The 27448-nt window shown below is 39.4% G+C and overlaps 2 protein-coding genes across 2 annotated transcripts in view; one reads left to right on the top strand and one right to left on the bottom strand.

Annotated features, from left to right (window-relative positions):
* Positions 1-9108, top strand: part of HEATR1 (HEAT repeat containing 1) — a 56604-nt gene extending 47496 nt beyond the window's left edge. The window contains exons 37-45 of the mRNA XM_054994363.1: positions 1422-1572; positions 2283-2441; positions 3012-3146; positions 3431-3535; positions 3716-3884; positions 5509-5663; positions 6127-6285; positions 6638-6746; positions 7969-9108. Of these exons, the coding sequence (XP_054850338.1) occupies positions 1422-1572; positions 2283-2441; positions 3012-3146; positions 3431-3535; positions 3716-3884; positions 5509-5663; positions 6127-6285; positions 6638-6746; positions 7969-8057 (1231 nt within the window). The 3' untranslated portion in view covers positions 8058-9108. The remainder of the gene's footprint in view (positions 1-1421; positions 1573-2282; positions 2442-3011; positions 3147-3430; positions 3536-3715; positions 3885-5508; positions 5664-6126; positions 6286-6637; positions 6747-7968) is intronic.
* An 826-nt stretch (positions 9109-9934) lies between these two features.
* Positions 9935-27448, bottom strand: LGALS8 (galectin 8). The gene is made up of 10 exons (XM_054975151.1): positions 27301-27448; positions 24839-24924; positions 21877-21965; positions 20837-21047; positions 19298-19417; positions 18653-18709; positions 18544-18570; positions 16396-16484; positions 13610-13775; positions 9935-10837 (listed from the first exon to the last, which is right to left on the bottom strand). Exons 2-10 carry the CDS (start codon positions 24878-24880, stop codon positions 10688-10690), a joined length of 951 nt encoding a protein of 316 aa, XP_054831126.1. The 5' UTR covers positions 24881-24924; positions 27301-27448; the 3' UTR covers positions 9935-10687.

The raw sequence follows: 27448 nt of genomic DNA, 5'->3' as shown, positions 1-27448 counted from the left end.
AATATATTGTTGGTGTTTATTAAGGAAAGAGCATAGGTGCATGTATCAGGCAGAAAATGCTCTTAAGAAGCATTTAGGCAAGGCATGAAACAAATAACAGCTTGCTGATCTAAGTATGTTTTAACTAGCTAAAATACTACTGGTTATCCGACTAAGCATTCTCTGAGTTGGTTCCAAAGCTGGTTGATCTTACCAAAGTCCATCTGTGCCAGCTTATTCTAGGCATCGTGGAGGCAGCAAGCCTGCAAGTGATGGCATTATCTGCATGTCATACATGCAGGAGTGGCTCACCTGATGATACCTTTATTACAGAGATACTCGCTCAGTGGCTTGGGAGCTGCCTGTGTCTCTTCTGAGCACTGTTTCCCAATGTGGCTCCTGCCACATTGAGGAAAGTGAAGAAGGCCCTTACCTGGTGGGGCTTGTGGTTGGCAAGAGTTCCCTACCTTGAAACAGCTGCCACCACAGGAGCAGGAGCAGGAGCAGGAGCCTGCTGCCTTGAGGAGCAGACTTTATGGCAGGGATGGAAGTAAATATGACTTTTTCGGTTGATGGCAGTTGCAATGTAGCTGTGAGCCACGGAATGAGTTCCACTGCTCCATAGATGAGGTGAGATTTGAACTGAGGAGGTAACAGCCACTTCACTGAGCCAGTTTGTGTACCTTAAGAACCCTGGTGTTTTCCTTAGCTGTATTAGGAATTTTCATTGAATTCAGTCTATAGAAATGGGTAAAAGAATTCTATTGTATCATTGTGCTTTTCTGGACTGACAGTATTTAGCAATATGAAACAGGAGTCTAGTGGCATTTTAAAGACTAGCAGTATTTATTGCTGTATAAGTTTTTGTGAGTCAGACTTCTTCAGATGCATAGGATTGTCTATCCAAGCGAGTAAACTTATATTCAGAATTAGATCTGCTATTACAATTCATACTGTATTTTCCATAATTAGATTTTATGTTACTCTTACCCTGTCTAACTCTCAGCAGTCGGGACACTCTCAGTGCATTGGCCTCTTCTTGTAACATCTCTTTACTCCCTCTCTTTTCTGTTGCTTCTAGCTTTCAGTCTAAATTTAGTTGCTATTGATGGACACTTCAGCCTTCTGATGGAGAGAGTTCTGATTCACAGCATAAGATAGAATAAATTTTGTTAAGTCATTATGATACTACTGGACTATTTAATTTTGCTACAACAGATTACCCATCTAGAATTAGTACCAAGCTATAATTTGCCCATGTTAGTTTTCCCAGGATATAACTCCTCCTGAAATTCTGTTGACACTCTCTGCATTTTCAGGAACATTTGATTTGAGTTACTTGGATTTATTGTTTTTTAAAACACTCTGTAGTGAAATATATTTGACCGAAATGGTGTCTGTCTGGAAATAACACTGAATTAATCTTCTTGCCTTACATGTAGACTTATGCCAGCATTGCTAAAGGTGCTGAAAAACAAAGAGGAGTTTGTTGCTGGTGAAATCTACTTGCTCAGTGCAGTGACGGCTCTTTTGAAAGTTGTGGAAACGCTGCCACACTTCCTGAGTCCATATCTGCTGGACACTTTGCAGCAGGCAAGTTATATCCGTCTTAAGGTTGATATGGGGAATTATGAGTCAGATCTCCCAGTAAATGCATATAGTTTCTCTGTGGACTACCATAATTCAATTTGTACATTTGATCTGTGATTTGTAATATACATAAGGAAGTGATGTGTTTCGTGCTTTCTTCTACTGATCCAGAAGTCTTGGCATACCTGTTAATGGGTAATGCTACATCATGAGAATCATAATCTGTCTTCCTGCAATTGAAATGAATTGCTTCTTATGCAGTTATTAATGGGATATACTAAGAATGACTTGAATGTGTCCAGATTAGGTCTTAATGTGGTTTTTGAGATCCTGTGTCTTTATCCCATCTTACTCCGTCTTTCTTTCAACATACCACAACAAATAGCAACAGGAAAGGAGACAGCTCAATAGTAAAGCATGTTCTGTGTATTTAAGGCTTCAGGTCGAGTCCTTAACATCTCTAGGTAATATGGAGGGTGGGGCTGGACACCATCTTCAGTTTTGGAAACGAGTGCTAAACAGAATATATTCTGGGCTAGATGGATAACCTGTATTGGTATATGACAGCTTCCCAGTATTTTAGTCCCATTGTATCTTTGTCCTTTTTTGCTTTTAACATGCTTCAAAAGTTTCCTTTATCTGACATCAGTTATTAGTTACAGCTTATGTTCTGACCAATGTCTCTCTTTTTTTTGTTGTTCTAACACTGTTAGGTGATCTTTTTGGAAAGAATTGGAGCTGAAATGGGTCCTTCATCCCACCTGAATATACGTGTGACATCTCTGATCACCACCCTAGCAACTAAACTCCCACCAAGGGTTCTTCTTCCAGTAGTAACAAAATGTTATGATGCAATTTCAAATGCTTGGAAGGTTAGATGTGTTACAGTTCTTCATGCAAGCAAATTATAAAAATGTTTATTAGAGAAAAGTGAAAGGAGGGAGATCACCATTGTCTTAAACAAATGTAATCATTTCATAGATTACCAGTAATGTCAAACATGGTCATCAGCTCTTATACTGGGCCTTCCTGAGTCAGGCAAAACACTGATGCTACCTAAGATGTGACAGTACCAACCTAACACCAAAACCAGGCTGCGACTTTCTACCTAGAAAGTTTCTACCCCTTGCCTTCCTCCCAGAATTAAAGAACTTGGGTCTAAGAGAGATGGTGTGACAAGAAGCTAGAAAGCATGATGTCCTGACCTAAATTTAAGGAAACCCACCTTTCTCCGACTTCAGAAGACATTTTATGCTTTCCCTTCTCTTTCTCTGTTTTGCATAAGCAAAAAAACTTGATTTCTTATTTTAGGAAGAACAATATGTGGTCATTTATCCACGAAGAGAAATAATTATTTATAAAACTATCGGGAACTCCCCTGATATTATATATTTAAAATGGGGTTTTCAGTTGCTTGATTTTGTTCTTGTTTCCTTTTATAGAACTATCTAGGTATACTGATGGACATTCTGAAGAAGCATATTGTAGTTTTGGAAAAAGATCAGCTCACTGCCCATCAGTCTGAGCTAATGGCATTTTTTATGAAGGCCCTGGACTTCAGAGCTGAGCACTCTCAGGTAGTATATGGCAGATCTTTGTGGAGCAAGCATGGGTGTACATGTTCTTTGCATGATGTGTCAGATAATTTTAATCACTCTCACTAAAGACATTGGCTGCAGTGCTGCACATGGGCTGCTTAAATCAAGTAGCCCAACTGTACACATGGTTGCATCTCTGGTTTCTCCATTTTCAGAGACATTGACCAGGTACTGAGAGATTATTTTATCCAAGTATCAAAGGCATCCTTAATGGCAAGATGTTGCTGTGTATCCTTTAATTGATAGAATCTGTTTTATTCCAGGATGATCTGGAGGAAGTTGGGAAAGTAGAATTACATATTATTACTTGCTTAATTAGCATGATTATGAAGCTTTCTGAAATATCTTTCAGACCCCTTTTCTTCAAGGTGAGATCTATGATACCTCCCTCACAAATTATTTATGTATATGCCGTGTGTATTAGGTGTGTGTGTGTGTGTCTGTATATAAATATCATATATTTATATTACAATTTCTATTTACATACGTAGCAATTAATATTTGCTTCCCACTGTCTTGTAAACAATTAAATTTCCTTTCTTTTTCAGCTCTTTGATTGGGCCAAAACTGAAAGTGCCTCAAAGGATAGGCTGTTAACTTTCTGCCGATTGGCAGATTGCATTGCTGACCAGCTCAAAGGGCTGTTCACTCTCTTTGCTGGTCATTTAGTGAAGCCTTTTGCAGACATTCTGAACCAGATCAATATTTCCAAAACAGGTAGGTTTCCAATAGTCTTTGTAATATTTTCCTCTTTTCCCTATACTCATTTTACTAGTTCACTACAAATAAAAAACCCAGAATCATCAACCCAGAGAATCAAGTTCTGCAAGTTTATCACAAGTAGAACAAATCATAAATATTACAAAAATTGTTTCAATTACTTAATTGTCATTATTTGAGGCAGTGGTAGTTTAGATACTCCTGCATTCTCTCAAAATATCACAGAAGAGAAATGGAACTCATGATATGTTACCAGTCGGTCCCCGGCAGATGATTTTGAAACAAGGATCAGTAAGGAGCGTTGGGGAGAACAAGAAATGCTCCTTTCTTGGCCCACCCAACCCTGCTGAGTCTATAGCTAGCAAGAGGTAGCGACTAAAGTGTCAAACTTGACATAGGAGGCCCGGGAGACGTCTCCCCACCACCACACACACACTCCCTGCCAGGGAAGCTCACTAGGTGACTGTGGGCCAGTCACACTCACTCACCTACCTCACAGGGTTGTTGTGAGGATTAATTAGAGGAGAGGAGAACTATGTAAGTCACTTTATGTCCCCGCTTGGGAAAAGGGCAGGCTGTAAATGAAATAAGATAAAATAATTATTAAATAATATAGGAGATTTTCTTCTTTGCCTTCAAAGCCTGTGTCAAGATTCATGGGTTCTAAAGAAAGCTGGATTGTTAGCAACTTCTTTAATGCAAAAAAGGACACATTACAAATATCACCAATTTCAGTCATGACAGAAGCAATTAATTATAAATTCATACCATACATAGTTTGGCCAAAACCAATCAATTATATTGTCGAAGGCTTTCACGGCCGGAGAACGATGGTTGTTGTGGGTTTTCCGGGCTGTATTGCCGTGGTCTTGGCATTGTAGTTCCTGACGTTTCGCCAGCAGCTGTGACTGGCATCTTCAGAGGTGTAGCACCGAAAGACAGGGATCTCTCAGTGTCTAACTGAGATCCCTGTCTTTCGGTGCTACACCTCTGAAGATGCCAGCCACAGCTGCTGGCGAAACGTCAGGAACTACAATGCCAAGACCACGGCAATACAGCCCGGAAAACCCACAACAACCATCAATCAATAATTATTAAAAGTATTTACAAGTCACACCATACTCCCTACTACACTATACTGCTATAAGTAAGAATGCTGTAGTCAGATTTTAAAATGGTCTCTTTTGCCTGTTTATTAGGTTTTTCTATTCTAGTATACTATGAAGGGGTACCACTTCTCAATGAATTTCTCTTGAATCCTGCTTTTCCCTTCTTGAATTTTCTTATATAGAGTGATTTTATCTATTAACTTGGTATACCATACTTGCTAGCAACTGGTTACATTGGATACCCTGCTGCAAGCCAGCTATCATGATTTATGGTGCGCATTTCAACAAACAGCAGTCATAGTTTGAGTGCTGCTCATATCCAAAGAAAGGTACAAAAAGCTTCTTTATCCTCAGTGTGTTCAAAGATAATGTCACAGTATTGGTTGTTTAGATATTATCCACACACTTGATGCAGGTACAACTTGCATCCGCTGCAAATGGTATGTCTTTTTTGGTTGCTGTGCACTGCAAAGTGCCTCATTCCTTTCTCTGTTGTGCTTTTTTGTTTGCAGACGAAGCTTTCTTTGACTCAGAAGAAAACACAGCAAAGAGCTGCTTATTGCTACAGTTCATCCTTGGTTGTTTCCACAAAATATTTCTTTTTGATTCCCATCATTTTGTGAGCAAAGCGAGGACAGAAAGTTTGATGAAGCCTTTAGTTGATCAGGTATTGTCCAGATTTCCACTTAATAGTTAAATAGTGAAAACATTGTTAGCCTCCCTGACTGAATTCCTTCTTTTATTTTACTTCCTTTAATGAATGTTAAAAAGGACATAAATCATTTTGAATGTTATGTTAAATTTATATAAGCCAGGGGTATAGACTTGAATATCAAGTGTCTTGTTGCTGTTTTCTTATTTTTGTTATGCTCAAAGGACTTCCCAGTTGAAACTGTGATTCTTGTATATATACTTGGAAGTAGCCCCATTGCATGTAAAAGTGCCTTCCAGTTAAATGCAACCACTGCAAAAAGAGGCAGCATTAAAACATTCTGGTTCTAAAAGATTGGAATCCAACACTGATTTGCTAATGGACAAGGACTTATGGGAGAATTAAGTAGCAATCACATTGTGAGAGGCTAGAATATTAAATCTTTTCCACTGGCGCATGAATTTCTTTCTTAAAATAGCTGGAAAACATGATTGGCGGAGAAGAGAGGTTCCAAGAACGAGCAACAACATATCTAATCCCATGTATAGCTCAATTTGCTGTTGCAATGGCAGATGATTCTCTGTGGAAGCCACTAAACTATCAGATTTTGCTAAAGATGCGGCATGCATCACCTAAGGTATGTGGTAGGGATGGATTCTGAGAATATTCCATTTATGTTATAATTAGGATGGCTAATTGAACTTACTATGTCTTCGAGATGTCACAGCAGTAATTTAAAATGTGATACACTTTAGTTGGTAATGGAGTAAGTTATGGGTGTTACCTGAAAGTCTATTAATAACCCTGTTCAGTCTTGCATATTGCATTTAACAAAGTTGTAACTTTTAGTCTGTGTACAGAGACATGGAGTTTACCATTTCTGCTAGAGAATGGGTATCTATGGACATCAAACTGCAATTTAATTTTTTTAGACATGGTGGTGTGGTGCAAAGAAACCCTGCTGCAGTGTTGGGTGTTCTTTTTTCTAGGTTCGATTTGCCGCCTTGTTAGCTTTGCAGGAGCTTGCAGAAAAAATAAGAGAGAACTATATGGTGCTACTTCCAGAGGCTATTCCCTTCTTAGCTGAGCTTATGGAAGGTAAGAGATCACATGGTCATCTTCTCTGCAGCCAGAATTTTTTACTTTGTCTCCTCTTTAGATTATATCAGGGGCCTGCTGCTAGAATTGACTGTCATGGTTACATCCCGTCATTCGTACACAGAGCTCAGGAAAGCGTGTGAGCAGCCTACTCTTGGGGAAATCCCCATATGGATTCGAGGGTTCTTATTGAAAGCATTCAGAGGTTCCATTAAGATTTCTGCACATTATGTGTAATGTGTCCAATATGGGGTGGTAGTAGAGCGAGCCCTCAAGTCAGAGTTGACTTATGGCGACCCCTAGTGGGGTTTTCATGGCAAGAGACGAACAGGGGTGGTTTGCTATTGCCAGCCTTTGCAACCCTGGTCTTCATTGGAAGTCTCCCATCCAATTACTAACCAAGACCAACCCTGCTTAGTTTCTGAGATTTGACAAGATCAAGCTCACCTGGGCTATCCAGGTCAGGGCCTAATAGGGGGTACTTATATATCATATATATTGCACCCTTTCTGTTGAGAAGCTGCCACACATTAATAGGAAACAGTATAGTTAATTCCTAAAATGCAGCTAGAGTAATATATTATTGTTTTAAAATCGAATCCAAGGTTTCTCAAATCAACATGCAGTGTTCTATGGATTAATAGTAATATGTTCTTGACTCGCACAGCGTTCAAGCAGTGATTATAGTGTTATTTTGTAGTTCCTTTGCCAGAGTGATATTCTACTTAAACAGGTGCTACTTAAACAGTTCTGATTAGCATGTTTCAGATTGAAATAGTTTTCCTTTAAATGTGAGTCATGCTGAAAACTATACTCCTACTGAAATTTTGAAGTGGCAGGTTCTTGTTTAATGGCAGCCCGTGACACTGCAGCTACTGTGGCATACAGAGGTCAAAATAGCCCTGAGAAGTGGCCCTCTGCCTTTTCCTGACAGCAACCAAGCTTGGAATGCTGGCTAAACTGTTACAGCTGCCTAGCTACAGGCTCTCCTTTTATCATTTTTTTTAAAACCTCCATTGTATTTTTCTGCAAACCTGGGACATTTTTCAGGTGTGTAGGAGGATCTGGCATGGCTCTAATCTCCAGATTTAAGTATCCACAGATCAGGACCACTTCGCTATTAGTATATAAGATGAAGAATGTGACTGAGGGAGGGGGAATAAGCACTTCAGAATGTGCAGCTACTTTTTAGTGATTGTGTTGCTCTTGCCTTTTTTAAAAGATGAATGTGAAGAAGTCGAGCATCAGTGCCAAAAGACAATTCAACAGCTTGAAGTTATTCTCGGAGAACCGCTGCAAAGCTACTTCTGACACCATGAACAATTGCACAATTCAGGGACAATGAACTCCTCAGCATCAGGACTAAGAAGCATACCTGTTGCACCCAAGGCCACAAATTTAAACCATATTGCTATATTCTTCCTACCTTTCAGAGGTCTTACTTACCTGTTTATGAACATTAGTAACTGTGAACAAGTTTAAACAAAGGACTTTGTTTTTACAAATAATATTTTCCATACTCTTGGAAAGTGTTGTGTTTGTGGGGAGTCGTTCTTTCTGTTTTGAGAGGCTTCAGAAATAATTAAACTTGAAAATTGCAGAGCAGAAGGGTGGTTTACAAAAGGAAACAAGGATCTTGCATCATTGGGAAGGCACCACATCCTGTTAAATGTACATATGGTAAAGTAGTTGTCGGTATTCAGCTACAAAGCAAGAGTGAGGCAGATGTCCTTCTCTTATTGTAAAGAGGGAGCTCATTGCTGGGAAAGAGGATAGCCTCAGATTTTATGTACTAATCATAGCATGCTATGTAGGTAAATCACATGGGAAGCCTACTGAATTAACCCCCACCCCCCAAGCTCTGCATTGGTCTTAAGATTTGAACACACCCTGATAACTAATATGATTCAACACTGAAGGAACACAGTATAGATATGCATTCAGATGAACTAATCAAAATCTCAGTACACATGCACGCAGTATACCCTGTTCCAAATATAAAGTAGCTATAACTGACCCAAATTGCAAAATTAAGAACAATCAGATATAAAGGAAAGATGCAAATCTATATTTTGTAGCCTTACTGTTTTAGTTTTAGGGGGGCAGAAAGAAGGGAAGAATGGATGACAGAAGCAGCAGACAAGCATATTGTCCCACTACTATTGCTCTCACTCCACATAGGATTGGGTTAATGTCTCTGTGCACAGCCTTGCTGACAGGAACTGCAGTGCTATGGAAGCTTTTTGAAAGCAGAAACAGCAACATTTCTCATGTTCAGTGCTTTCTCTGAAAGAATGTACTTGCATTCTGAGATTGCTGAACACCTCCCTACAGAAAATGGTTGAAAGTAAACTTCTATAGAAAATGGTTGAAAGTAAACTTCTAAACTTCTTCTGTCAGATCCATATTCTCTTCCATCATAAGCTAGCTCAATGTGCAGATAGTTTTCTAGAAGACTACATGAATGTAAAAACCCTGCTGGATTAGACCAGTGGTCCATCTACTTCAGCAACCTGTTTAATGCAGTTGCTGACTGGTTACCTTGGTGGACCAACAAATGTGGCATAGAGGACAAGGCAATCCCCTAATGTTGCCCCCTTGAAACTGGTATTCAGAAGTTTGCTGCCTCAGACTATAGAATTTCGCTTTTGTCCCCATGGCAAATGGCCACTGACAGACCTCCTCAAAAGTTCTCTATACTTTCTCTACCCTATACATAGTTTTATAAACCTCAATCATGTCTCCCATCTAGGCTTTCCTCATAGGAAAGGTGCTCCAATTCCTTGGTTGTTCTATTCTGTACTTTTTCCAACTTTGCAATATCCTTTTTTAGATATAGTGGTAGTGACCCTAAATACATGTAGTATGCTGGAGGCCTCAACATAGATTTATACAGAAACATTATAGTGGCGGTTATATTTTCAATTTCTTTCCTCATAATCCCCCATATGCAGCCTCCCCTTTTCACTTCTGAATACAAAACTCCTGCTTATATGAATTATGAGAACACAGATTTTTTTTGTCTGAATGAAGTAGCACCTTTCCAATAGCAACTTGTTAGAGGTAAAATATTTTCTGTAAAAACAGTGAATGATATTAAAATCTAAACTGGTCAAAATATAAGGAAATCAAGCAGATTACTGCAGTTCCTTTAACCCCCCCCACACACACACAAAATCACCTTGAACTTACAGAATTTTACTTTTATTTTTAAAGTCATGAGTTTCTTGCATAACTTCACAGAAGTCAAAATTCAGTTCTGAACTCTCCAAAGCTGTATTAAGACTTTAATTGCCTATGAACTGTCCAAAAATCCAAATAGGTTTCAGCTGAACTAGACATAACAGTTTTTCCACGTTCTTGTGAAATAAGAATTCTATAGCTATGGTAACAAGCAGGGAGAGACTGATAATGGTAGATTACATCCTACCATTTTAGTAAACATCAGCGGAAAGGCATCTTACATCAGAGGAAGACAGTCACCGAAGAACTAAATGGTGAGATCCAAGACAGGACCCCAATGGAATACTGATGTCCTTGTAATATAGTTCAGTCTGTTAAACATATACATCTAAATGCTTTTGGTAATTTGTAATACTTTCCCCCATATTCTAAAATGGTGAGGGCTGGTGTTAAAATAATCAGTTACATTCATGAAAAACAGTGTTAATATACAGGTTACTGATGTGAATTGAGCACTGGTAATATGAGCAAAGCAGAATATTGAGAATGGATACAGTTTACATTAGTCCTATACAGCTATGCTTTAGCTGTAAAACTTATTTCTATGGGTAAGTATACAGACAGTTAGGGAGTGACTACAGCATTTTTTAAAAAAAAAGATATAGAAGATTTGTGATACTCAGTGCTTTAAAACCAAATTATTACTCCTTTCTTCCCTGGTTACAGAAGGTTTTCCCCACTGCAAGCATGCATCTTGGCTACCAGCTCCTCACATCCAGCAGTTGAATATCTCCACAGATTTCCAATATGTTAATCTTGTCAAGTTGTTTGAATCGATGCTTGTACTCCAGAGTATGCACACCATTCACAGCAACTTTGTACTGAACAGCATCACAGAATATTATCAGCTGAAAGTTAAAGAAACATTGGTACCCTTAGTCAAGCAAAAAACATTCAGTATTTGGACAGAGTGTAGGGGGAAAAACATCATCCCATTCAGAAACTAAGATTGGTCAACCTAGTTTGTAAAATGTTCTGTAAGTTAACCTACAGAGGGAAGCAGGAATGAATGAGGCTACAATTTTAATTCCTGTTATTAAAACATACACTCTGAAATATTTCTGAATATGTCTTAACTTCACAGGTTTAAATGAGTATAGTACAATGAAATCCTGTCAGGCACCGGGGTGAATTTAACTGTACTACAATTTAAGTGGCTCTATGTCCAATGGAAAAGCAGGCCTTGCAGGCTTACCACTTTGTTCAGTGGTAGCTCATGGGTAGGATCCACTCCACAGCTGCCAGCTAGTTTTATGTGCTTTACAGCAAAATCTTATAGGTAGCTGTACTAAGGCCAAAACTGACCTTGTTAAACCACACCCTCTGAATTGTTTTATCAGCCTTGCGGCCAAGAACAGGAAGGAGAAGTGTACCATTCACCACAAATAGCATGTGTCTTTAACCACTATGATACAAACAGCGACTTTTAAATAAAGCTGCTGCATAATATCGGAGCCCATAAGTAGATTCCTTTTTATTGCATTACAGGGCAATTCTCTGGTAATTCCAATGAACATATTAAAAGTGATAGGTTGACAATCTGGATTATCCTTGCTTTGTTTGAGCTACTAAGACAATGAGACAAACTTTTATTGTAGAGTCACAAGCTTGGGGGCCAGCGGAATTGTGGGGACAGAGACAATTTGGAAATTTCTCAACTAAAAGAGTCCTCCCTCCAGGATCCTATAAGCAGTTAGGATCTTCAGCAGGTAATCTGCCCTCCTACAACTCACTCTCAGCATTCCATGCCCGGTTTCTGATTAATTTACAGAGTCCCAAAATATATAGAAGCCTCTAGCTTCTGCAACTGTTCCAGTTTTGCTACTTTTGATCATAACAGGCCCAGGGCCAGCCACTTTACTGTTAGAAAGATTGATTCTGTCACTTGAAAAGCACATCACATGAATGTACCTCTACTGTGATAGTTGGCTAATTCTGTACATTACAGCTACTTCCGGTCCGGAGGCCATGAACGTGTCAGATGATGTGTGCCTACTGTGTTTCTGCTATCTAGAGCACACTACCACATGCTGCTTAGAAATATATGATTTCACACAAGTTTTCCTGAAACTAGATAATGAAACATTCCCCCCACCCCACCCCATCCAAATCACATTGTAGTTTTAAGTATGAATTGTATAGCAAAATATTCTTGTTCCATTCCTTGGTACCTATATTTATAACTTTCTCATTTTTGTAAAGATATCAAACCATGAGATATAATGAAAAAACCCAAGATGGAACTGGAATTATTGCTAGAAACTCCTGTATTTACTCAAAAGGGGCTGCTTTCAAAAATATGTGAGAGACTGGTGCAGGATGTGACACTGAAAACTGACGCCACTCACTTAAAATGGCAACAGGATTGCGAGATATGCATTTCTGATGAAGAGGGGCAACAGGTTTGGAAATCAAGCATAGTAAACCAGTCATAAACATAAGACTTCAATCGCATAAAATTATAAATCATTGGTATCTCACTCCACATAGGCTGTCTAAAATATATTCCACCAGCTCTCCCCTATGCTGGAAAGAATACGGACAGATTGGTACCTTCTTACATTGCTGGTGGCAAAGTCCACGAATAGCAGACCTTTGGGACACAATCAGGGCTGGCACCACCACAATCAGGGCGGGCGCCAGAGCTGGTGTGCCTGCTACAGCAAGCCTGCCGCTGGGGCGGCGTGCAGCCGCCACCCGCCAGCCAATGGGCCTGGCTTTTGCTGTGCGATGATGTCATCACGCAGTCCGGGGCGCGCGCGCATGTGGGGATCGCCGCAGGCACCAGAAACCTTGGCGCTGGTGGTGAACACAATTCAGCGACAAATTGTACTCATTACATCAAGGAAGGCAGTGGGAGGGCTTCTGGTGTCCTGGCCTCACTGACAGTCCTTTAGATGGCACTGGATTTCTAGCCACTGTGTGTGACAGAATGTTGGACTGGATGGGCCACTGGCCTGATCCAACATGGCTTTGCTTATGTTCTTATGTTCTTATCATACAATATACCATTAAAGCCAGAATTAATATTCTTAGATATTTGGAAAGAGAGAGAACTTCCCACTATTAGACAGTTAATCTCATCGTTGCTGGTTGTGGCAAAAACCTCTATAGCTCTTAACTGGAAGTCTCCTAGTTTGAATACTTGGTATAACAAAATCTGGGAGCAACTAATTATGGAGAAAATAACTGATAGATTGCAACAAAGGGAAAGGCCACACTGCACAACGAATTTCTATGCAAAATGGAAACCGTTTCTGGACTTTCCGTCAAATAATGAATTGTTATTACCAAAGCTTCCACACCAAATGATTATTAACCTGGACTTTTAATTCTTCTTGATCAGGCTTTCTTTAGATAATTCATAGGTGCTACCCTGAATACCTACTTTATGGATCTTAGTTTGACTCTTCTTAAGAAAGCAGTTATCAGATGTATGATTGTTAATGGCTATAGCACATCACCTTAGTTGTTAATGTTCTCATTCTTGTTCCTGTTCTTATCATGTTATGAATGTATTATTAATAGTTTAATTTTTAGAAAAGTATGAATTGTACAATTGGTGTGAGCATCTACAATAAATATACTGTGTAGATCACTGGCCTTGTTTAATTAGTTACCTCAAAATACATTCCTGGACAGAAAGGGAAGTGACTGATGCTCTTTTCTTCTTCTCCCCAACTATCATGCAGGTAGGAATTCCTCACAAAAACTTTAGCTTTTATTCGAGGATTCAGATGCAGAGCAATATCTGATGTCTCACTGGGTTTAAGGTTTATGGCAAAACTGCAAATAAAAAAAAATCAATGTTAATGTACAGCAATCGGACTATCAGCCAGCTAGCTGGGGGCAGGAAAAGGAATTTGCTAAATAGTAAGGAGAAACAGTGGACAGGCTCAGTTTTTTGAAAATTAGCAAGTATCAACATTAAGGTTTACAAGTATCAACTGCTACAAAAGTTCTGGTTAGAAATTGTCGACTGAATTTTTATTATTATTTCCAAAGTGGATTTTTAAACAATTCCTGTGGATACAATCTATTACTGTGGATGTGATTTCTTAAGATGCTGCCTCTATCCTGAAATCACTAGTGGAACTTCTTTAAGCCTGTCAAGGAGTTCCAGACCCCTGGGGCCCAGCCCAGCTAAGGGGAAAGGACACAGACTGTCTGGAAGGTCCTGTTGCAAACAGAAAACCAGATAAGCTGCCACCAGCTCCCCAGTCTATCTTTAGGCTAAGGAGTTAGGGAGCAAAGCTCCAGAGCCCATTAGGGAATTAGCCACAGCAAAGTCTACCTTATAAGGGTAAGCTTGCAGGCATAGTTCACAGCAAAAGAATAATTGTTTGGTAGGTGGATCTCAAGCACACACAGGGTGAGTTCAACAAAGGTTTTATAGCAGTGAGGCTTCAGAGTCTTAATAACCCACACAAGGTAAAAATAGAATGATTTATTAATTCAAGGTGCAAGGTTATCGCACATAAGACACAAAGTGAGCACAAACAAAAAACCCTACAGCAGTATGCTCTACATATCACACTGAATTCTTAGGAGGCAAAGCAAGTTGGTTTCTCAAGCATAGCAAGCAAAAATCCCTAGTGCAGGGTCCACAAAATAGCCAAAGCAAAAGATGGAGCTTCAGTCCTTCTCATCAGATAGAGCCAGAAGCAAAGCAAAAGGGCACGGGCAGAGGTCTGAGATAGATGCCCACCACAAGCTTCTCCATGTTGGTTAACAGCCGGTTTATATTGGTTCAAGCTGGAACCACAGTGAGGCAGGCCTGACCACACCCATTCCTAGCTTGACTACATCACCTGACAAATGCAAAAAGGGACGTGTCTGCAGCTCTTGGCACACGACCCCAATCTACAGGTGTGAAGTTAATTACCAATTAGCCAGCAAGAACAGCTTATCTTGACACAAGGACAGAGCAAATATAACTTACTGCTAACAAAAGCGAAAAGCCTCTCCAAAAAGGGGGGAGGGAATTTCTCCAGCCAAGGAAGCCTCCAAACCAACTCTCAAAAGGGCTTCCCATACTCTTAAACATAACGTTTTTTCTTTACAAAGCCGAATTGACTTGATTGCAGCTGTAACTAGAAAGCTGTCTTGCTGACCACTATTTTCCAAAGACATCCATAGAAGTTATTTTAAAATCCAATTACAAAATTGAACAGTTCCTGCAAAGGCCTATTCCAAACATTTGCTACCATTCAAAAGCATGGTGTATAAAAGATATGACCCTGCCCCAAGCATCCATAACCCTGAACCATTCTGAACTTCTTTTACTGGAATAAGCTAGGATTCAGCCTATGACTTCTCATACATAAAACTGAAAGGGGAGCTAGACTGATACAAAGATATCCGTATGACTTTCTACATAGTATTGAATACAGATTGTGAAAGTATAGGTGTCTTAGAAACTTGCAGTCAGAAGACAGAGACAGTTTGGTGTAGTGGTTAAGAGTGATGGGACTCTCTGGCGCTCTCTCAGCCCCCACCCACCTCACAGGGTATTTTGTTGTGGGGATAATAATGACATACTTTGTAAACGGCTCTGAGTGAGCATTAAGTTGTTCTGAAGTATATAAATCGAACGTTGTTATTATTATTAAGATTAAATGTGTGTGTACAAAAGAAACCTGGAGACCCACAGCCAAATATAGCTAAATTGATCAATATGAAATGCAGCCTCCCCCCCACCCGCCCCCATTCCCCTCACCTCTTTGGCTGCTCTGCCCCATATTCCCACCACCTAAAGCTCTTTGGCTACTCCCTTCTTGCCCACAGCCCAAAGCTCCTCACCCCCATCATCAGTAACATTTCCCCCAGCCCCCCTTTCACAGTGAGACTTCCTTTGTTCACCAACATTAAACTTTGTTTTGACAGGATGCAGTCTCTTTTCTTTACATTAGATCTTTGTTTCTCAATCTCCTTGTTAACCTTGTCTCTTTATTTCTGTTCATGTATTTGATCACAATTTTTGAGCTTCCCTACTTTCAGGAGCTCATTTCTCATTTACTTTCCCAGCCTTTAGCTTCCTGCCTGCCTGTGCAGGTCCTCCCATCTCCACTTGTTAGGTTTTTAACCAAACAAGTTTTTTAACCTATTTCTTCCCTTGTAAAAATGAAACCGCTTGCAAGTTTTATTCTTTAGCAGTATGCAAGTTACAGAACATTCACAAACATTATTGCATTTAAACCACTGATGGCCAGGAAGGTGCTTGAAGTTTTATTGTGCGATCCTATGTAGAGTTTGCCCTTCTAAGATGATTGACTTTAATGAACTTAGAAGGTGTAACTGTACTTAAGAATTAACTGAGAGTGTCTTATGAAAACAAACAGATACACAAACAGCAATACATTACAAAGTCTAATGAAAATTACGAGCACCGATCAAGTTTACTAACCTATTTGGATTTTCATTAACTTCTCCTTTAATGACAATGGTTTGCCCAGGCTCAACCGCAGAATTAAGTTGTGCAACGTAAGGAATTACCTGAAAATGCAATCAATTTCAGTTAACCCTAATCTGAAATTAAGGGGCTGAACTTTTGTCAGAATGTACAAATTGTTGAAAATTATGAACGTTTATCCTCACCTCATTCTCTTCTTTCAATTACACGAGAACAAAGCAGTTTCAGAAATACTTCAAGCAACCCTTCCTAGTTTTACCTATTCCTGAGCACACTTTCATTTTTTTATGTTTGAAAGAGTATTTGAAGAGGTACTTTCCTGTCAATGCACATGTTACACAACAGTAGTTTTTGCCTCTGCTGCACTGGTGGTTCCTTGCTGGATGCTCTAATTGGTTTCCACCATTTTGAGTGTGGTTGTGTCCTGCAACTGGATAATGCTAAAAGAACTTCAGCCTACTGTGAAATCCAGAAAACGAGGGGAAACCAGTGGTTACCTTACCTTATAAAACCATTATTTGTGCACATAATTGATTTACTAAACATCCACATGCTTATTAACCTGGGCAATTTTAAGAAGGGTAGCTAAAACCACTCCTGCACCTAACTTTCTCTGGATTGGGACCAGGAATGTTTCTCAAATGCCGCAAGATCACAAGTTTTGAATATCTCTTGTAAACAAGCGTGGCCTTCTACACTAAGTACTGCTTCCTTCAAGATTTCCAGTCATAAAATGCCTACAGCTGAGCTTTAAATGTGTTCAAATATTTGTCTGCTTGTAAATCAGATATAGGTAGTCCATGCCCGATTATCTTAATTGCATTATTCCTCCAGAGCTCCACACAGCCCATGAGAATAAATTCAAAACTGTGTTAGAGAGATGCGAGTAATAGCTTTACAGAGAAATGTAAGGGTCCCTGATGTCAGCAAATCCAGCAGGAAATCCCAGCACTTTGAAAACTATGTCTCATATCTGCATCTCACACCTTTTTTTTAACATTTCAGAGTCCCCAAAATGACAGACACTTACTTGCTGCTCCACAATTTTTAAACACATGTAAGAGATTTCAGACAGAACTATAAGAGATCTAGTGCAGGCTAAGGCAGGAAAGCTTCTAAGTCAGTAATTATTTTACTAAATTGCTTCTAACTACAAGTTTTCAAAGCAGTTCAGAACCCATAAGTGAGTATAAAGAAGGACTGCCCTGCTGTACAGAACAGCAAGAGAAAAGATTCTTATGTGCAGCCAGTCTGAACACAGGTGACAAGCCACAAATTCACTGAGATCTTTAAGCTGATATTGTGTCTCCCCCACTCCCCCTTTTTAAGTAGGCAATGGGAGGGAGTTAGCATTAAACTGAGGAGTTCTGTATGGGTACATGTTTACTCATGCAACATTATAAGCATGCATTCCCTTAATACTTTTAGTATTATATTTCCAAATGTAAATTACATTGTGGCTACATTCAGATACTACATTAAACAGAAGTTTGTCTGCAACAGAAATGAACATATTTCACTGCCATGCTCATACTTCTCCTCCACTTCTCAAGATATCAAATTACTTCTCCAAAGCCAATTGCTTTTAAAAAATTGAATTTCCTGTGTCTTTGTGAACAATGTGAGGACATCTCTCTGGCTTGCAGTTTGACATGGGATACAAGAGAGTCACTGGACACTTCTCCACTGAAAGTGCAAGTTGCTGCTCCAGGCCAATAAACCCCTCCTCTTGGATATTAGATGGTGCACAGAGCATGACTGAAGGCTTTTGAATTTGGGAAGCCTTGACTCAAACTCCAGTTTGCCATAGTGTCCACGAGTGTCTGGTGGATTGGAGTTTGTCACCACACGCACAAACCCCACAAAAAAAAATGTGATCCCAAACTGTAGTTTAATGCCAGTTTGGACTCCCAGTTTGTGTGAAAGATACAAGCTCCAATTTGCCCTTGCATTAGTAAGTATCAGCAAACTTGAGTTCAATTGACTATTTCCCAAACTTCAGTTGCGACCACACTCTGTATGTGATGGGCACAGGGGTGGAGGAAAGATAAGACATGAAGGGCGAAAGGTTGTGTTTATGCCTACTGTGGGCAAACCTCGTTTAGATGTGAAGTTTGAGTGCAGTGTTAGAAATATACTCACAAACTGTGATCTCCCAGGTCTTTTTTCCTGTTAAAAAGAAAAAGAATATTTAATTAGAACATAAGACAAACATCACTTGTGAAGCTAGCCACAGAATACAAATACATACATTTCCTGCCTTTTCCTTGGTTGCCCCTAGTAAGGATGGCTGAGAGCCTTGCAAAGACTGAGAAGAAAAGAGAGATTGAACATGAATATTCACAGGACATCTGTAATCCTTAAGTATCAAACTGCTAACATTTCACAAGCTAAATGGAACAGTTATTTGTTTTACATTGCTTTCAAATAAAATCCTCAAGCTCATTAGCAATGCAGTGAGAATATAGTGGGAATGATATCCTTTGTGGGCTACAGGTCAATTATGAAGTATAGTTGTAAAATAAATTGGACGGGTATGCTTAATGAGTTACAAAGACATTTGCCTTTTCTAATCTGTTAATTTACAAAGAGAAACAAGATATCATATTACTTTTCCAAAGCCAATTACTTTAAAAAAAATGAATTTCCTTTGTCTTTGGTAACAACATGAGGACATCTCTCCAGCTCGCAATTTGCCATGGGAGACAAGAGAGTCACTGGACACTTCTCCACTGAAAGTGCAAGCTGCTGCTCCAGGCCAATACCCCCCTCCTCTTGAATATTAGATTCATTTTGTTCATTGCTGTGAACCAGCCCTTCATGTTCCAATTCAGTACATTTTAACAAGTCAAAACAACTTTTAAAAGAAAATGTTGTTCTAAAACTAATAACTTACATTATTTGAAATAAAACCAATCATCTGGACTTGTACTTTTCCATATAACCCAAGCGTGTCTATTTTTCCAAGATCAATTCTATGCTTGTAGAGCAACACATGTTTTCCATTTATGGCAACCTATTGGGGGAAAAAAACACACACACACCAGGAATTTTACACCACATTAGCAATTTAAACTTAGTATTTAAACTTGTATTTAGACTTTGTACTTCTACCTGATTCAAACAAGCTTTTGTCACATGGAAAGTAAATAGAGAGCTTGGCAGTTACTTTTTTAAAAAACAGTTCTGAAAATAAAGGCAACCATTCAATCAAAGTTCCCGAGTATTTGGTCAGAGGGGTCAGATGATTTGGTGAACTGTGCATGTAAGTCATGGATGTAATTGCACAAAGTCAGCATTTGTTAATCCAAAATTAAAAGCCCAAACATGCACTTCCCAGAAGAGGCAGGGTGTGTACATGAGAAAAGAGCAACAATTACTTAAACAACAATGATAAATAAAACATAAATGAATAGTGTGTTGTATGAACACAGTCCAAGTGAACAGACAAGTTCTGAACTGAGATGTGTTGTATTCTTTAAAAAAAAATTGGTAACTTTCATGTTAAATCTTTCTCTGCTCATATAAAAGCCACAGAATTAACTGTGCCTCCAAGGGTACCCTCATTCAGCAGCAAAGGTTTGTCCATTAGGACGTCGCTGCCTCACATGTCTCCCCTGTTTACTGGAACTTATACATTAAAATCATATAACAGGATATAATATAGTAGGTCTCAAAGTACAAGATGGGAGAGTACAGTTTAAAGTTTGGCAAAGCCCCAGCCACCCCTTATCTCTCCTAGCTGCATGTACTTTGAACAAACAGATAGAATACCAGCTCAGAGCCAAACTAAACACAATGGCAAACTCACGGTTGCCACAGGTTCGCCATCACCATTTTAAAATGATTTTTAAATGCTGCAAAGGTCCAATCCTGCTCAGCCCTACGGCACAGTGCTCCCCCCACCTTTTCAAGTGCTGAAACAGTCCCACCGCACTGCTGTTTCAACAGTTGAAAAGGCACAGAATGGGGAGGGAAAGAGCTCACTTTAAAATGGCGACAGCGAACCTGTCACAATCACGAGTTTGATGTACCATTCAGTTTGACCCACAGGTTCACCCAGATCCTTCTCAGGTCACCCTGAACATTGAAAGCTGTACTCCTGGTCTTCATTATCAGTGCCAAAGAACAATGGAAGAGCCATCTATAAGGTTTTAGAACTCTATCACCTCCTGAAGCACACGTTTTATTCATATCAACACTGCTCCAGTAAAAGCAAATTAACCTGCAGTGCATGTAGAGAATGATTCAGAAATATACAAGTTGTTTGAAATGGTACAATCCAGATAAAAGTCACACTGATTTCAGTGGAAAAATTAAGCCTATGCTTACCTCCCTCTCCTTTTGAAAGCAACAGGCCTTCACATCCATCACAACAATTGAGCCTGAAGGCACGATAGATTGCTTAACCCTTTAATCAACCCAAGCAGCTCACCTGGAATTTATCAAGCAGCACCATAAAAACAATCTCAAATGACTTTCCTTTTTCAAAAGGCATTGCATACGTAATCTCTTCCGAGCCCCATCTTTCTTGCAGCAGGGTGTTGCAAACAATGCAACCAGACCTTTTGAACCGGGGGTTAAAATGAAAGGCAACGTCAGCACGAGGTTTCACGCTATTCCCACACTGGAAGTCTACCTGGAACCTTGGCAGAAATTGAAACACAGCAGTCAACTCAGCTTATTGGACAACAGCAGCAAAACAATTCTCATTACCCAAGCAGTCTCATGACTGCTTTCCATGCTTGCTCCAGTTTCTATGTGTGGTACAGATCAACAGGAGGCCCAAGCCTTCACCTGGCTAATAATATCATTGCATCTGCATAGCCTGGGCATTCTCAGAACCCACAGCTGGAAATATGCTGCAGATACATTAAACTTAAACTCTACCGCTTCCACTCCTGAGCATGAAAAGTACTGGTACTGTTCGTTACAACAAAATTAATGATTTCCACAGTCTATGCATTGTCCCTGACAGAGATCTAATGAATTGCTATTAAAAGAAGAATATACATTTCATCCAAGTTACAACAACATCCCCTCCTCAAAAACCCACATTTTCGAAATTCTAGTCAACATTTCGAAACCTCCTTATATATCCAAATAGAACGCCATGAAAGTCTTGTATAGCCATTCATTTTATCGTTATCTTCATGTTCACGTTTTAAGCAGAAAGTAGAATGAAACAAAAGATAAAACCTATTTCACTTCCAAGTCATACGCATTTGAAATTAAGGCTGGGGACTGATTTCACACCAGGACTATCTTCCTTCACAGAACCTGTGGTTCAGTGCAATGGCAAATCAAGTATAAACACTTCCCAGAAGTCTTAATTTTGTAAAGCAAAGAAGTATATTTTTCCTGTAAAAGCATTCCAAGCAAAATCAAATATATACTTCTGTTATTTATTTACCAGCTAGCCTGCAACATCTACTGTAAGAGGATTCTCTGGAAATATCTAATTTTGACCCTTACCTATCTGCATCTTCTGGAACAAATCCCCGCACTACCACTACATCTAGGGGAAGAAGGCCACCAAGGATAGTCCCAGTATATGGAATAACCTATAAAGGTAAAGGGGGAAAGAGTTACTGTGCCTGACACATAAGAACAAGTGTTTATTTGCATTCTGTTTTTATTTGCTTTTAAAATAGCCAGCTTATAGCTTCTTGTTTTTGTGACATGAGTCTCTGAAGAAAAAGTCCTTGGTATAGATCTCCATGAGGTATGCATATCACTATTCATGCACTGGAGTAGCAATAGGTCAAGAATTTGCACATTGCTCCCACTACAACAAGGGATTGGGGCTTAGAGCAGTTCTGTGTGGTGTACTGCCAATCAATATGGACAGGAGACACAACCTGCATTTCTTCCTCTTCAAAAGGACATCCACACAAACAAGTCTTTGCTTCATGCTTCCTCATGGTTGCTCCTTTCCAAACCCTCAAGTTGATTTCACATTTCAGTCTCTAATTTAAGGTAGGAATCATTAGACTAATCAAGAGCCCTATCACTCCTGTAATCATCAGAGGTGGCAGCAAGACTTCACCCATTTGTGTATTTACAAACAGGAATGGCTTTCCATGTATGTATGCACACCTGCACACACTCACACACATATTATAAATGCAGCCCATTTCTGCTCAATATATTGCCAAATAGAGACTCAAATACCTAATTCTATATGTGTGTGTAAAGTGCCTTCAAGACACAACCAGCTTACAGGGTTTTCAAGGCAAGAGATTTTCAGAGTTGGTTAGCCACTGCCTGTCTTTGTGTAGCAGGCATGAACTCATTAATTTTACTATGTGTTTATTTAGAAAATGTATTTGCTGCCTTTCCCGAGACTTGCTGAAGATGGCTCACAAAGGAAAACATGATAAAATCATTATCCAGTTTGGTCTAGTTCCTCCAGAACTCTCTCAGCTCCACCCACCTCAAAGGATGATTGTTGTGAGAATAATAATAACACACTTTGTAAACCACTCTGAGCGGGCGTTAAGTTGTCCTGAAGGAAGGTATATAAATCAAATGTTGTTGTTGTTGTTGTTGTTATTAAAACACCAAAAACATTAAAATTAATAAGCTATTGAAAAGCCAGCCATAACATAAAAACAGCAGTCTAAAATTATCCTCATAAAACAGTCCTCAGGCTAGAAGCAGACTGTAAAAATAATTTTAAAATATCAAATCCCTTAAAAAAAGCTTGGATAATAATAACATAATAATATTCTATTTATATACTGCCCTTCCGGACAACTTGATGCTCATTCACTTAAGCTTCTTTGATCTAATAAAGAAAAACGTTGCATATTTTACTTCCCTTAGCCTGAATACATAACATTTCTCCTTCCCTCCCTCCTTCCAAGTTTCTGTATCAATTAATTATACCTAAACAATCAAAAAGATCCTTCCATTTTTTCCAGAACTCATTTAACAGTCTATTATGTAAATAGGTAGTCAATTTAGCCATTGAAGTGTATTCATGAATCTTATCTCTCCATTCTGGAAGACTTGGACTGGCATCAGTTTTCCATTTTTCCGCAACTCTCGCTGCCGTCACCATATAACGGAAGAAGTCTCCTTGTTCTTTTCTCACATTAATTGGTAAAATATTTAAGAGCATATTTTTCGTATTTAGTTCAAATTTCAGTTTGAGAGGAGCAGTGTCTGACCCAAGGTCACCCAGCTGGCTTCAAGCAGAGGAGTGGGGAATCAACCCGGATCTCCAGATTAGAGTCCTACCGCTCTTAATGACTACACCAATCTGGCTTGGTACAATGTTTTGGCCTGGTACAAGAAAGAGAGGATGGTAGGCCCCAGGCTAGCCTCAAGCGGGAGGGCATTCCACAGGAGAGGTGCCACCACTGAAAAGGTATTGTCAGACAGAAGAAAAGGTCCAAACAAACCAAAAAGATCAAAGGGACCTGGTAATGGAAAGACATCCAGTTTTTTGACAAGGTTATTGCTTCACAAATCTAACATGTCCAAGTGCACTTTTAAGATGAAATCCATTGGTAAAAATCTATTGGTAACTACAACCAGGGAATCACCCTAAGAACCCACATACACTACTAGGTGTGTCTAATCATATTTAGTAATTAAAGTGCCAGTGCTCATACATATTATAATATTACATGATAATTACAGCACAATTACAGGACTTATTAATTATAAAGTGCTCAGTCCCATGTTACACTTTCAATCTTCAATGGGTAGGCTGAATTCAAATATCGTTTCGATACCTCTTCATCTTGGCCAGTTTTTTGAATCACAGACTTCGGGTCCTCCTAATCAAGTGCTATTTTTGCCAGTTAGTTGTATTCTGTATCTCCACAGAGCGCTGGCCAAGATGAAGAGGTATCGAAACGAGCATATTTAATTGCTAGCAGGCTCGTTGCCAACCAACGGGAGGTTCTTGGCTCCTTCGAGCCTCCATTGCTCCCCAGAATTGCAAGCTGAGAACTAGCTGTTGCTTACATTTGAATTTCAGCCAATTAACAGAAGATTTTCAGCCTCTTGGAGCCTGTATTGCCCCCCAGAACTGCAAGCTGAGAGCTATCCGCCACTTTGAATTCAGCCTACCAACGGGGGACTCTTGGCTTCTGGGAGCTCTCATCACTACCCGGAATTTTTGAGCTAAGAGCTGTCTGCTGTTTGTGTATGAGTTTCATTGCATCACAGTGAACCTTGGACTTATACGGGACACTCCTACATATTGAAGATTGAAAGTGTAACATGGGACTGAGCACTTTATAATTAATGAGTCCGGAAATAGTGATGTAATTATCATGTAATATTATAATATGTATGAGCACTGGCACTTTAATTACTAAATATGATTAGACACACCTAGTAGTGTATGTGGGTTCTTAGGGTGATTCCCTGGTTGTAGTTACTAGTTACTTTTGGAACAAAATGATTGACAAATAGTTACCGGGTTGTTTATCGTCTTCTGTAGTTTGTCCAATGACATCATCTTCCTTCTTCTGTTATCTATTAAGGTCTTCTGGTTCTCTATGACTAACAACATGTGCATTTGTAATAAAAATGCAAACAATCTCTAAAAAACTTAAGCCAGAGGCTAGGCTCTAACTGAAATAATAACTAAGAGAAATAATCCAAGTTAAACCACTTTGGCACAGTATTTCTACACTATCAAATGCTACATTTTCTTCAATGTTATAAAACTTGATGCCCGCGGGCACCACATAGTGCTTGCCCGCACTTCCCCAGGAACCCACCAAACTTTTCAAAAAGTGGATGGGCCATTATAAACAGAGCTTGTAATTGAATGTCAGTGGATGAAAAGAAGGACTGGTAAGCAATTGGATCTGTGATTCCATTCCCCCTTCAAATTCTCCTTATTTTTATACTCCCTTCTCTTTCTCTCTTCCTCCCCCCTCCTTGGGTTTCCCTTCATTTCTTTTTATTCCCCTTCTGTGATTATTTTGCAAAACTAGAATGGAGGCTCTGCATCCTGTGGCATCTATTTGGGGTTTGGCTCCACCTCCTGCCATTTTGGGGTGGACCTCACCACCCCCTCTTAGAATTCCAAAAGTACTCACAAGCTCAAAAGACTCGGTGACCCCTGTTATAAAATATAAACCATTTGCATCATCTTCTTAATAGGGGAAGTTGTTGCTAACTGTGCCTGCCATATAGTTCAGGATTTTATTGCTCAGGTGAGAGGGGGTGTAACATAGCAGTTAGGAGACTGTTATAAATAAAGGCTCCCATTCTCCGCTTCTACTTATGCACATATATGAAAAATATTCACCTATATTGGAACGGCTGTAAGAAGAACTCCATACACCCAAAGCATTTTGAACACTTGAAAACACTATACAAATGTTATACATAATTATTAGTAAGATCAGGTAAGAGCTGTCTTGTTGGAACAGTGACCAACTAGATCCGCTTGGAAGCAATGGGCTTCCCCCATTGCTAAGCCACAGCATCTGACACTGAAAGGTATATTGCCTCTTAACCCAAAAACTATAGTTTCTAATGGAAAATCCAGATGGACTCTCAAGCTTAGCTCTGTGAGGCCAGCTGCTCTGTGGGAAGGAGATTGTCTTCAGCCTGTTTTTTCCAAGGACTGAGCTCATAAGGTACAGAAATACAATTATGAATAAGGCAAAAGAGGCAACAGGGGAAATCATATCTGACTACAGCTCTTTGAACAGTCTATCTGGTTCTACACTTGATTTCTATTACTGCCCCAATCTGAGGACCAGATCATCAGCTGCCTTATCAGCCTGACCAAAACTGATGGTTCCAGCATAAAACAATAGAAGTATTTCTAATGGGTCAGCTAAACTTACTTAAGGTCAGTTTCATTTTCATTTTGCCCTTCCTCCAAGTTTAATTCTCCCCCATTACCCTTACTACAACAATAAGATAGGTTAGGGAGAGAGAGAGAGAGAGACTACCTCAAGGTGACCTACACAACTTCATCACTAAATGGAAATTTCAGCCCTGGCCCTAGTTCAACACTTTAGCTGCTACTGGGTGTCCTACAGACAGAAGTACAACAGCTTAAGTGGTTTGTGGATCACAGCTTGTTTACTCCTAAGTAACTCTAAATAATTCCAGTAAGGCTTGCATCTCTCTCTCTCTCTATATATATATGATTGCAATCTTATTACAGTACTAAATGCAGTCCAGAAACTGAATTACCACAAAGGCATTCAGGTAACGGCCCATGGCTGTTGTCCAAGAAGTAGACTGAAATTTAACTTCACTGACAATCTGACACTATGAAATCTTCGAAAGCCACAGAAACCCAGATTATTGATCTAAATTTGAAGTTAAATATTCTTCAATACATACTGTTAGTTCAATCTAATCACACAAAAATAATTTCATTTTTTAAAATCCTGCTTAATATAATAAATACCCAAACAGAGCTATCGTATACGGTGCTATACACAATGCAATCCTAAACAGAACTCCAGTCTAAACCCATTGAAATCAGTGATCTTAGACCGAAGTAGGTCTGTTTAGGATTGTACTGTCAGCAGGATCAGGCTGTACATCTAGGCAAGCTAATTTTTGAGATCTTGTACTAACGCAAAACTGGATTTAATGACAGACACAAAGTGAAAGTATAGCACAAGCCTATATATCCTTCCTCTGAAGTAAGCCTCACGGAGTTCCGTACCGCTAACTTCCAAGTAAGGATGCATACGATTTTCGCCTTAGTAACTTCTTAAAGTATTCATTAAAGTGTATTAAATGCTGCTAAAACTTGCCGGCTACTTTTTAAGCATTCCATTCCTATTCCTCTTCACAGCCAAAAAAATTTCACTCTCATCCTCAAAACTCACTTATTTTCAAACTTTCTCCGATTCTTCTTAGACTAGATTTTTAAACGAACAAATATATTCGTCTTACCTTTTAATTACACGGCACCTTCGAACAGAAATCACGTTTAAAGGGTTCAGGGGCCATTCGGCATCTTTGGCTCTTACTTTGAACTTATTACACTATTTCAACCGCTACTTGTATTATTGAAAATGGTTCCTCGCGATATTTTTGTTTC

This window comes from Eublepharis macularius, chromosome 1, assembly GCF_028583425.1.
Source record: "Eublepharis macularius isolate TG4126 chromosome 1, MPM_Emac_v1.0, whole genome shotgun sequence".
Taxonomy (NCBI): domain Eukaryota; kingdom Metazoa; phylum Chordata; class Lepidosauria; order Squamata; family Eublepharidae; genus Eublepharis; species Eublepharis macularius.
This window is presented reverse-complemented; position numbering and strand designations above follow the sequence as displayed.

Coding starts and splice junctions, on each gene's coding strand:
- LGALS8 (XM_054975151.1), bottom strand. CDS start 24,880: ATGATGTCATTGGACAAACTACAGAAGACGATAAACAACCCG. Junction 19,418..20,836: donor TGCTGCTTGATAAATTCCAG/GTGAGCTGCTTG, acceptor TTCCCCCAATAG/GTTGCCATAAATGGAAAACA. Junction 16,485..18,543: donor GACCTGGGAGATCACAGTTT/GTGAGTATATTT, acceptor TTGCATTTTCAG/GTAATTCCTTACGTTGCACA.